At 46.5% G+C, this 12,629-nt stretch overlaps 1 protein-coding gene across 1 annotated transcript; it reads right to left on the bottom strand.

Moving 5' to 3' along the window:
• Nucleotides 1-234: 234 nt before the first annotated feature.
• Nucleotides 235-11,574, bottom strand: LOC144728572 (sodium channel regulatory subunit beta-3-like). Its single transcript, XM_078608100.1, has 6 exons — nt 11,052-11,574; nt 8,858-9,027; nt 7,014-7,109; nt 5,585-5,732; nt 3,650-3,788; nt 235-2,929 (listed from the first exon to the last, which is right to left on the bottom strand). The coding sequence occupies exons 1-6, from the start codon at nt 11,113-11,115 to the stop codon at nt 2,845-2,847; spliced, it is 702 nt and encodes a 233-aa protein (XP_078464226.1). The 5' UTR covers nt 11,116-11,574; the 3' UTR covers nt 235-2,844.
• Nucleotides 11,575-12,629: the final 1,055 nt, after the last annotated feature.

The raw sequence follows: 12,629 nt of genomic DNA, 5'->3' as shown, positions 1-12,629 counted from the left end.
ATTTCCTGAACAAATGCATTATTGTCCCCTTGTCTTTGACCACCATTGCTCAAACAATTATTGTGATGGTGGCCTAAGACAAAAGGAACACAGTGCACTTCAAGCAATGCTGATAGTTTTTGCAAAAGCACAAAGGCTGTGATCTCTAGTTCCGTCGCACAGAGTTTGAGAGCACTTTTAGCCGGTGTTGTACGATACTTAAAGCGCACACAAGCACACACATTTGCGACTTGATGTGTTTCAACAGCATCTTTAATAGATATGTGTAAAACGTTGACAGTGGAAACGGTAAAACGGTTACAAATTGTAATTTGGCCAAGCAAACGTGGTCCCTTTAAAATGACGTGGACGTTTGAAGGCTTGTTGGCAGAAATGTAATAAATCAAACGAGCAAATGAAAAGTACCGATGCAACACGCATGCAGGCCAGCCACTTTCCCACAAGGACTCGAGTCAGGGCGAAGTCACCCCGCACGAAACTTCGAAGAGTGTCCGTTAGCGCCAGGGCTTCATTTCAGCCGGGAGAATATTTCCACGCCCGGCACACCACATCCAGTATCCCTCTCGCTATGGGATGTATCTGCTAGGCGACCTGGAAAATACTTCAGAAATGTAAGCGCTGGTTAGCACTGCACTCACTTCTTACTCAGATCGATACTCATATTTAAGCTCTCCCTGCATGCGGTCAGAAAACGTCGCAGCCGTTTTTCTTTGGAAACGTATTTCGTGCGAATACTACTCTACATGACACTACATCAAAAAACAAACGTCATGCTCAGTACAACATATGTACTGCTGCTGCATGCATTAAACATGACTTAAAAAACTAACTCCGTCATTCCGTGGGATTAAGTACAACTTGAGCTTCGGAAGGATTATACAATATTAGCCTCTGATCCCATCTACTCACACTCAGTGCGCTTAGCTCTCCGATGTGTTTTCGATTTATATTCTGTGTCGATTGGCAGGATGTCTGATATTTCACTTCACGTGCTGGAAGCAACAGCAGCAGCAACAGCAACAACAAGGCGGAACAACCTGAAAAGCCATCGGAGAGCCATGCAGCACAACGCGGGAGAACCAAAGCAGTAGTATAATGTGCCCTTAAACACCAACAAGATATGTATATATATGCAAAGCATTAACACGATAACACTTGATGTTTTAAACAGCCCTGTCGGTGTCTCTGCTTTGCGATTGGTGCGTTGTCAATGGACTGTGTGCAGGAGCAGCACAGACATTATTCGCTCCGAGATTAGCTACAAATATTAAAACGCTTTATTAAAGAACAAGAATCAGAGCTTAATTTCAACTGGAGCTGTCTGGGCCCGAGCTCTGTAAAATGTCCCTGCCTCCCCCTGTCCGCTGTCAGGGATGGGAGGTGGGGTGGAGGGGGGGTCACAAGAATTGGGTGTTGCGGGGGGCCTCAGGAAATATCCCATGAGAAATTAAACCCTGATAATCATTTAATCACTGTGTTTTATGCATGAGCGTTCAGCACATTACAAGAAATGCATAGCTTTATCCAATTCTACATATAAAAGCAACAGAATACGCAAAATTATTTCATAAAAAAAAATCGTCGCATGGCGTAGAACACAACACCAAACTTAATAGTGTCAGCGATTGTTGTACGAGTTAAGGCCATCTACCCCCAGTGAATCTGAACCATCCAATCCACTCCTGTACTCACAAATGGTATAATGCCAGTTATAAATCAAGCATTGTCGAGTCTCAAGACTTTGTAACGAAGCTCCTGCAGCATTGGGACGTTTGGCTGCAATCTGTTTTGCACATCGGAAGAATCTTGAGTACGAACATTCAAAGGCCTACATGGATGGGGTTACAAACCCATTTGCCGTACTGTCATTTCGTGGCCACTGCGTCGTAGGCCCAGCGAGTTTCACACATCTCTGCATGATCAACCAGCCCCTGATGTGTATACGTTACAGATAACCACAAGTTTGGAGAGGCAAAGCAATTCCACCCCTTTTATGAAATCAATACAAGATCAAATTATGTGAGGATACAAAATAGAAATAAAAATTACTAAAAACGATCACATTCACCGAGTTTCTGATAAGCAGGAGAAATCAACGTTTGATTAAAATCTAAATCACCTTTGTTTTTATATCTTTGAGTTGAGTAAGTTTCTTCCTTTCCACTATAGAATTGACTCTTATGAAGGGTTTACTAGTGTTGGTGTACTTTGAATCGTTAGTTTTTTCCCCACAGGTGCTTTCTGATTAGAGATGTCTGTTACTGGATCGAATCTGTGACATGTTCTGCAATTTACGCACCGTTTTCACAGCAACCTGATATGCGCTGCCTGTGATTGGATGGAATTCGTCACATTGAGATTATTTATACTTCTTATTCACCATGCCCTAAATGCGTTCATATTTAACAGAAATACCTTTATATCCAGGTCACTAGGATACATTTCTTGGAAGGGCATCTGAATACGCATTCTAACTATTTCCAAGTAACATTTTTGTATAGAATATATAGTGCTTCATTATCATCAACCATTTTTAATCCACTGCTGGATTAAGGCCGGGTCGTCGTCATCTCTCACGATCATGCGATACAGTAAATCACCCAGCGCCTGCACACGACGTGATCTCATCGCTCCATCTACCTCGGTGGACATCCTTTCTGATGCGTTCCATCTCATACGTGGGGGGGGGAGGGGGTGTGAGTGTGGGGAGGGGGTGTGAGTGTGGGGAGGGGGAGGGGGTGTGAGTGGGGGGAGGGAAGAAGGAAAAAAATGAAAAATAAAAACATTGGAAAGCCGAAGAATGGCGATGCCGGCGGCGCCCATCCTGGCGGCTGCACGAGCGGCTCAGGAGCTGCCCTTGAGCTCTTCCTCCGCCTGCTCCGCAGCGCAGTTCTCCTTGTTCACCGGGGCGAAGACCAACAGGTCCGTGCTGCGGCGCGGCGGGAGAGGGGAAAAGGAGGAGCGAATGCTCACGCGTGCGCGTACAACATCGACAGGCCCCGTCTCCAACGCCTCGCCGGGGGGAGCGGGTATTTGACCGTACTCCAGTGCACGCTGGTCAGAGCGGATTGGCGAGGGTGGGGAGCGCAGGCGGGAGAGTGAGAGGGATCGTACTACGATGGGGTTTGCGACACTGCCCTCGTTGTTGTGGCGTGTCATAACGGACATGCTCCCAGTTTTATTCCAGCACGTGAACTCAAGCCGTGCAGGTAAAACGTTCACCAACCTTCATCAATAGCACGAACGAGCCTGTCTGTGTGGACCTCATCATTATCAATCTAAAACTAAACTAAAACAACTTTCTATTTTTTATCAGGTAAGGCCCACTGAGCTATATAGCTCTTTTCAGAAGCGACCTGGCCACAAATGATAGCTCAACAAAGTGGCTTAACACGTGGAAATTTCTAGCAAACAAAAACTCTAAACGCATATTTCTGAATGTGGAGGGAAAAACAGGTGGACCCGGACAAAAATCAACACAACCGTGGGGAGAGAGACACGCAAACTACCAAATAAACAGGCGTCGGTTTCGGGATCGAACCCACGACCTCCTGCATACAAGGCGAGAGAGTTAACACCTCGCCACATTTTCTGAATGCATAACGTGCACAGTGTGCAGCTTGTCGCTAAAACTGGGTGTGACACTCACACTTTGTTGTGCTTGTCTTTGTCAGCCTGCTTCACTTTCATGTAGCACGTGATGAGCGTGAAGATGAGCAGCACGGTGCTAGCGACGATCATGAAGTACATCATTACCTCCGACACCTTTGCCGTTATGTTCGTGAAGGCTGCGCAACAGCGAACAGGGAATAAAAAACACGGTCTCTCTCTCTCTTGTTGCTGTTGTTTTCATTTCCCCCCCCCCCCCCCCCCCGGTGTTATGCCAATTGCATATTGAATTCTTAGAGCTGGCATTTAGCAAAATTAAGTGTGGAACCAAATTTAATGTGATGGGGGATTTCTGGTGCAGATAACGCTCGTAAAGGAGATCCAAAATGAAGGAAATTTTACAATAAAGTTGAGTTTAAACGGGCCAAAGTGATCAAAGCGTTGGCCAACACTTAGAGATGAAAACAAGTGTAACAAGTAAACCCGTAAAAACAAAGTTTTTCACTATAAATCCTTTATATGCGTGGCGGCTAGTGTCTTCTCGTCCTCTGGCTTGAGATGGCTGCCACCTATGGGTCAGATGATTGTCTGCCAGTATTAAACAATTGGTAATTAAATATTTAATTTGTTTTCCCTAAACAGTGTAAAATTTTGGAAACATTTTTTCACGAAAATTAATTGTGACACAACGAGTCTGTGTGGAAAATGTCAGCTCAATTGGATCACGGGAAGTGGGTTAAAAAACGAGCGAAAGATTTGCACGGTCCTAAGCAAGCAAGCGAACTTAATATAAAGGATTTAAAAATATATTCGCCTGTGGAGGACGCGGGGATCGATCCCACGACCTTTGGCATGGGAAGCGAGGGCGCTACCAACTGCGCTACTGCGCCACGGCCTGTGGAGGGGTTATGCTTTGGGCTCTTATACTGTGAATGAGTTCTATTTGAATATATGTAAAATAATTTTTTTTTGCCTAAAAAGTGTACAATTTTGGGAATTTTTTTTCACGAACATTAATTGTCTCGCACAACGAGTCTGTGTGGAAAATGTCAGCTCGATTGGATCACGGCAAGTGGGTTAAAAAACGACCGAAAGATTTGCACGGTCGTAAGCAAGCACGCAAGCAAGCAAGCACGCAAGCAAGCAAGCGAACTTAATATAAAGGATTTAAAAAGGGCTGCGTTTATAAATATGCACATCTTGCCCTGACAGCTACCCCATCGCCTTCCGTAGTTCTCAGTCAAAACTTCTCAGAACAAACCCACGTTAGAAAGCGTAGCACGTGTGCGAATGTTTTCCCCTCTATTGTTTGAGTTTGTCAGCAGTATCGGAGTGATTATTTTGGGAGCCCCGCTTGGCCTAAAAACAAAAAAAATCCTCGGCTGCTTACCCACCACCCATGCATGAAGCCCAATACTCAGAAGTTGCTCGCCTTGATTATTTCAGTTCTGGTTTTTAAATGTGACATACGAATTGTAAAGGGACACCAAAGTCAAAAATGAACTAAACTATTTAAATTTTCAGCACGTAACTGGCAGTAATATGCATAACGATGCTATGACTTGAATAACCAATGCATCTGTAGGATTTTATCTCTGAAGCATTGCATTGCAGCCAATATAAAAAAACTATGTATTTTACTTAGGATAAATCATTAAAACATGTACAGGTTCTAAACTGCACCACGTTCGCACCGCTGCTCAACTGATTAAACCATCACGTGCCTGCATCGCAGACCACACGACATGGCAAGATGGTTCGCTCTTTCTTCACCACGGCTTGGTAATCCAACACGTTGTTCCTATCCACACGGTTGCAAAGATTCTAATTCATTAAGTGTCTTCAAAATTGCTTCTATTTTTTGTGGAGACCATCAAAGTCCCATGCCTTGCGCTGCAGCCCCGCTAAAGCCCGAGGCCTTAATCCGGCCGCTATGTGCAAAGACGGAGTGGTGAGTGGTGTGGCAGCTTCTCACGTTCGGGGACCACCTCGAGATGGATGGTCTTCGTCACAAAGAACTCAGGGGGGTTGCGGACGGAGGGAATTACGGGGACGCGGCGGATATGGCAACGGTAGGTCCCCTTGTCCGCTAATTTGGTGTCGTTGATCTCGAGGGACACCTCCTGTTAGTGGGGAGCATCATCGTTACCATCGTCGTCACTTAGTATGTACGCCTGCCACGCAGGCCAACTCGGGGCGCCCTGTTGTAGGGCACCCCCTTTGGCAGCTGTCACTATGCAGCACTGGGTGGTGAACGCAGCCCGGGCCAGCGAGTGGGCATTAGTTGGGCAAGACGAAGCCATAATTCTGCGTGGCTTCCCAATTAAAAATCAATTTGTGAAAAAATGTTATCAAAAATGGAACACTTGGACTGTGACGCCAGCACAGATGGGCGACTGTCTTTTGAATAACATGACAGGATCTTTAAAGAAAATTGTGTATCTTGATGGTTAATATCCCTGCAAGATTAACCGTGGGTTTCGCCGGGCTTACACCGCCAGCCTCTGAAATAATCACCAAACTCGCCGAGATATTATTATTATTCATGAGCCAGCCATAATTTTTATTTTTTAGCAATAATAATTTCTACTTTGTAACCCGCCGCACAGTTTCCGCTCGCTCTCGAAGAGAGACAACGACTCGGAGGTGCGAGGAGGAACCAGAGACGAGCGGGAAGGGTGGCCAGGTGGCACGCCAGCGCCAATCTTTCACCCCAAGCTCTGTCGTCCTCTATATACAGTATTAAAGTGTTATCGGCCTTCAGTTTGTACATCACAGCACATTTTACCAACTACAACGCTTACAATGCACATGCTCTCAGTTATACGTTAAATCGTGAAATAAACCATGAAAATAATGACATCGTACAAAACCCATGTGGACAATTACACCGAGAATTATTAAAAGTACTAATTTATTTTCAGCATTTATCTAGAACTTTAATCAGTGTTTATTATTTTGTAGATAGAAAATATTCTTTAACACTGTTTTGTGTTGTATTATAGAACCGTCATTCGAGCAAATTCAATTTCATAATCGCTCAGTCACCACAACAGCTGGAAGGCAAGCCACCAGATGGTGAGCCGGGGCCGACAATTACCCGAGCTCTGCAATCCTCTACATCTTAAGATTTTTCAGCCAATACGGGGGGACAACCCTCTATCCCATACAGAAGAGAAAGATGGAAATTAGTCCGCACTTTGCTGGACCTCCTTCTCCTGGTGAGCCAACGTATGGTCCCTCCTCAACGCCTACAGAAAAGGAGTTTCGCAACATTTGTGCGATCCAACAACCCTTACCTCCACAGTACTGGATTACAGGCATGCACTAACAACACCCGACATGATATGATATTGTTTACCTTACGGAGGTTATGATTATCACGGAACTTGTATCATACCTACCTGGTAGTCCTCGCTGTAGACGAACTGCATACGACTGCTGCCAAACTGCAGGTTCGTGAATTCAACGTCGTCGCCATTTCGTTTCATCACCAGGATCTGCACTCAGGTGGTGAGATGTTTTTTCGCTTTGCTTTGTGTTTTTTGATGGTTATGAAAAAAAGTGCTTTTTTGCAAAACAAAATGAAAAACGGTGCAGTGGTGAAGAAAAACACATGGTGGACATCGACAAAAGAAAATGTGACGTTGAAAAGTGTGAAAAGAGGCGTAGAGTGGCGTGTGTTTGGGATTACAATGACAGACAAACATTGAAGGGGGTACCCAATGATGATATCAGGTAAGGCTGCCAATTTCACAGTTTCTCACATATTTAACAATGATTTTCTTAATCTGCTTGGCAAAACAATCTTACATGAGCTGCTATATTTTAACTCCGAACAATGACTAATAACAACTAAATGGCAGCCCATCCTACAGACGAGGTTATCTTCCACATCGGCTCACTCCCCTTCTCCCAACCATTCTCTCCTCACCGGTTTCTCCACCACTGGCCCCACCACTTCCCTGTTCGCCATTCTCAACACTCACTGGGACACCCGACACGACTCGCCACCTCGCACCGTCGCCAGATACTCACCAGACACCTCGGCCACTCCCACGTCACCACTCACCAGTCATCCACACGACCCTCGCCAAACACGCCCGACACCTACCCACCCGGTAGACACTCGCCAGACACGACCGCCGACGAACCCCGGACACACGACTCTCCTGCAACACGGCAGACTTCGCCCACCACTGACAGTCTCCACAGCCACCGACCTCGTCATTGGCGCACGCTCACGAGGTCAACTGGTGAAAGACTCACCACATCCGCACGCACCTAGGACAGGTCAAGGTTTTGTACGACCACACTACACCCTTACGCCACACCACTACATGCAAACACTGCACCGCTACACCACTTCTGTACACGACTACACCATTCCAGTGCGCCACTCAACACCATGCCACACTTCTGCACGTGAAAAAACTACTGCTTCTACTCGTAGTGTATGGAAGATGTTTGTATTTATCATCGTCATAATCATCACTACATGACTGTCACAAACCTGTCAACCCCTAATCAGTGCCCTACCTTATTAGACCAATTCAGGCCTTATTGGTCACCCCCGTGCCCCTTATTAATCTCAAAGTTCATCCTACAACGTCCCATCACAAGGGAGAAACACAAACAAATAGACAACAACAAAAACACGTTTGTCTGCCCGTGTTTAAACGGCTGTACGCCGTATGGACCTGAAAACTCAATTTCCCTGTACAACAATATGGGTGAAACGTATGGGTTGACAGGTGTGCTGTTAACTAGAACGCATTCTATCCACTGCTAGATGACGACCTCCCCAAGCAATCGCCATCACAAATGGGTCACATGCACAGCTAAATTAAAATATTTTATTCACAAAATAGAGCCCACTGAGCTCTAAGCTTTTTTTACAGAAGTGACCTGGCTACAAATGATTGCTCACCTAAGTGGCTTATCACGTGGACAATTATAGCAGCCAAATAATCCGAACGTATGTTGATTCTAAAGGTGGAGAGAAAAATTGGATGACCCTTTGGGGAGAGACACACTCAATCTCCACACAGACAACAGGCATCATCAGGGGTCGTAATAGAACCCACGACATCCTGCTATACCTGGCGCGGTAGCTAACAGCTCCTAGCCACCGTGGCGCAGCGTCGCCCGCGATGCCCGACGGCGATACGAGGAGCAAGGAGAGCGACGCGGGAAAGGAGAGACAGGAGAGTAAGGAGAGAGAGGGGAGTGAGGTGGCGTGACTCACGTTGACGGCCGTCGTGTTCTCCCCGTCGGGCTGGAACGTCCACGTGACGTCCACAAAGGCGTCCTGCTCCTGCCGCTTGCGACACGAGATGCACGTCAGCTTGATCGTGTCGTTCTCCATCACCTTGTCGACGGAGTCCACCTCCACGCACACGGCCTCCGCTGGGCTTGCTGCGTCAAGCAGAGACAAGAAAGAGCCCCCCCCCCCAATCCTCTTGTAGCTTACGCAGAATGCCGAGGGCGCGAGGGCTGTCAGCGAGCACCGACGAACACCGACACGGCACGCGAGGGGAGTAGGTGGCCAACACCACGCCCGGCCGCTCTCGTCGTCCCAGTGCCGATGTTTACGCACTGCGGCAGGTACTCGTTTAAGGCTGAGTCGACCTAGGGGAGGCCCAGTACCGGTTAAAATATTCACAGCTGCTGTTGATTGTGAGCGATCATCGAACTCGGGTCGATTCTGATTGCTAATTTTCACGGATGCGGATAATCCCAGCAGCAGCTTTGTCGTATCACTAGCTTTTCCTATGGCCAATTTGGCAAATTTTCTGGCGATTATAGAGTCAATTCCTCATCCTGATCCTCCCACCGCCCACGTTATCCCGCCCGTCCTGACACCTCTCCCACCGCCCACGTTATCCCGCCCGTCCTGACACCGCTGTTGGATTTGTTAACGAAATGACCGACGGAAACAGTCAAAAATGTGCATTTATAGTCAACGATGACTATGAGTGGACGAACATCATCAAGCGCGAAGGTGGCGATGAATGCCCGCCAGAGACCAAAGCGCGACTAAGGCGAGATGGATTTGACGAGGATGCATGAAGACGCAGTTTTTCTAACTTAGTAACGCTAATAGAGACTGCAGTGCACTGAGGAAGACCGTAAGTGGTGGTAACTGGCTATACTAAACATTTATATCAATGGGCTCAGTATCTTGGAATAAGCATTCATCATCAACGACCTCGAACAACAACTGCAACCGCATCGTCAACAACAACAACACACACATCTACAACGCACACACGCACAAAAGCCCCTGACTGGCATGAAGGCAGCAGGCAGGCAAGGCGTGACCCTCCTTCTGCCCCACGGCAGAATGCAGCCCGACCCCTTCCTGCGCAAATGTCCCCGTGGCCTCCAACAATCTCCCTGCATCCCGAGCTGCCGCGATAGCGAAGTCGGTGGTGCGAGTGTGACACATTGACACATGATGGTGGTGATTGGCCTCGTGTGTGTAACATGGTGGCTGTGATGAGGTGGTGGTGGTGGTGATGGGGGATGTGCATTCGTGTTGTTATATTGGGGAGCGGTAGTGGAGTGGTGAGCGCAATGCGCTTCCAACTCGACGACCCCAGTTCGATTCCCGCTCACGACCGATATATGGACCGGTCCTAAGCCTCCCCTAGGTAGACTCAGCCTTACAGCGAGTACTCGGTGTGGTTGTGTAAACATCAGCACTGGGGAGACAAAGGCGGCCGCGAGTGCGGATGACCACCTCGTGTGCCTTGGCGGCCTTCATAGAAGCTCGCTAACAGCACTTGTCCCGACTTTCTGTAACAGGAATGGTCGTGTTTAGGAAAACGGATAGACGATGATGATGGGAAATGTTATGATGATGATGAGAATGTTGATGGGATCTGTGATAATGTCCTGTGGCGATCGTGATATTTAAACGAAACGGGCTCATGATAACCACGACATCGATGCCTTAATAAAGAGTCATTCATGATTTTGGTTGTAAACTTGCATGATAATGATGCGGGCAACGACGTTGGTAATAATTATATTACGTGGAAAAGGATGACGTCACCGAGGGTTTGACAATGACGATCATAACATTAATGATTAATTTGGTGATGATAATATCATGAAAATGAATATCATTGGTTTAGTCGCGATGATAATGTTAACCATGACGTGATGTAGGATGGTTCTCATTGGTTTGTTCATGATGAGGATAATGATGATGACAACGATGTGAAATTGGATGATGATGATATCAAAGAGAGTTCAATGCAGATCATGAAAAATAATCAGTGGTCTCAATGGTTTGGTCGTGATGATCGTGACGTGATATGGGATGATGATGATCATTGGTTTTGCCCATGATGAAGATGATAATGACGACGATGTGACATGGGATGATGTCAAAGAGGGTGCAATGATGCTGATGATGTAGAACCCACACGTACCGGCTACAAGGCACAAGGCGAGAGCAACAATCAGTCCTCCTCCTCCGCTGCAGCAAGCAGCCATGGCGCTGGCGAGAATGAGCAGCAGCAGCAGGATGAGGAATCCCGCACGAGCCCAGCAGCTCTGTTCAAGCGCCTCGATTCTAACACCTGCGATAGGTGTGTGTGTACGTGTGTACGTGTGTGTGTGTGTACGTGTGTGTGTGTGTTCAAGCCGAGCAGCACTTTGCCCCAATATCCTGTGTCATGTGTCTGTATTGGTGTCCTTCTGCCTTCTCCTTTTCACAGCCACGCGTATTCGTGAGTGTCTGGTTGGGTCCTGATATTAAATCACGCGGGGGGCATTAAAAATAGACGCGCGTCTGCGTGTAGCGTGTGTCAAATGTGTGTGTGCTTGTCTGTGCTGTGTGTTGTGGGATTGTGTGTGCTGTGGGTGCCGGGTACTGTATCCCCTTTAAAGGTGGCGTGCTGCGAGAGAGAGCGAGATGATGATGATGGGTGTAGAAGGTGGGGTGGCAGCTGCAGCTGATGCTGCTGGATATGATAATGAGCTCGATGGGGGGTGTGGCTCCACCTGCGGTTTCTGCTGCCCAACGCTGCCGCAATAAAATATTCCGACGCAACGAATATTCGATGAATATCGATTATTTTTCTTATTCCCAAAATACCGTAAATATTATTCCTATTCCCAACACAAGCAATCATCATCAGGTCGAAACGTCGTGAGAATTTTTATTGTTTTATTTTAATATTATTTTATTATCTCCCTTCTACGTGACTTTACCGAAAGAACCAAGAATAGAATCTGTGTTTTTCACAGTGCTGTAGTAGTTGGTGGTCGTGGTGATGTTGCTGCTTGGACAGCGGTTACACAGAGCACCATTCACTACCTTGATGGAAAAATATAAAATGTTCGACGTTTCGAGCAATGGCTTGTTTCACGAATGCTGCTGGATTGCCAGATATTATTGGCGATTGGAATCGAAAAATACTGTAGTTGACACTTTCTTGAATTGAACAAAGTTATAAAGCACTTGGGTTAAAGAGACGACGATAGAAAGCAATTCCACAGTGGAACAGTGCAAGGGAAGATGCAGACAGAGAAGTGTTCTTGTCGAACACCGTGTGGCTGAGACGTAACAATTGTTTTTATTGTCTTTCCCTCGCGGTTGGCTACGTACGGCGCGAAAGAAGTTCAACAAACTGCATACGAATCCGTTCGGTGTTTTTGCTCACGATTATTAAGTTCGCCATAACTCGCAACGGTGGTTGCCTGAGACCAAATCCGATTTTGGAAACTAAGCAGAGTCTAAGCCTGCTTAGTACTTGGATGGAAGTCCGCCTGGGAGGAATACCAGGCAGGTGTTGTAGTTTTTAAATCCTTTATATTAAGTTCACTTGCTTGCTTGCTTGCGCACTTACGACCGTGCAAATCTTTCGGTCGTTTTTTAACCCACTTCTCGTGATCCAATCGAGCTGACATTTTGCACACAGACTCGTTGTGCGTGACAATTTATTTTCGTGAAAAATGTTTTCCTAAATTTTACACTTTTTAGAAAAAAATAAATTATATTTAAT

This window comes from Lampetra planeri, chromosome 29 (genome assembly GCF_965212315.1).
Source record: "Lampetra planeri chromosome 29, kcLamPlan1.2.h2, whole genome shotgun sequence".
In the NCBI taxonomy this organism is placed as follows: Eukaryota; Metazoa; Chordata; class Hyperoartia; order Petromyzontiformes; family Petromyzontidae; genus Lampetra; species Lampetra planeri.
This window is presented reverse-complemented; position numbering and strand designations above follow the sequence as displayed.

Bases quoted from the DNA above. Each gene is read 5' to 3' on its own strand.
- LOC144728572 (XM_078608100.1), bottom strand. From the start codon at position 11,115: ATGGCTGCTTGCTGCAGCGGAGGAGGAGGACTGATTGTTGCTCTCGCC. The intron at 9,028-11,051 runs GTACGTGTGGGT...TGCTTGACGCAG, and splicing joins CGCCTTGTGCCTTGTAGCCG to CAAGCCCAGCGGAGGCCGTG. The intron at 5,733-7,013 runs GTAGGTATGATA...CCCCACTAACAG, and splicing joins TCTACAGCGAGGACTACCAG to GAGGTGTCCCTCGAGATCAA.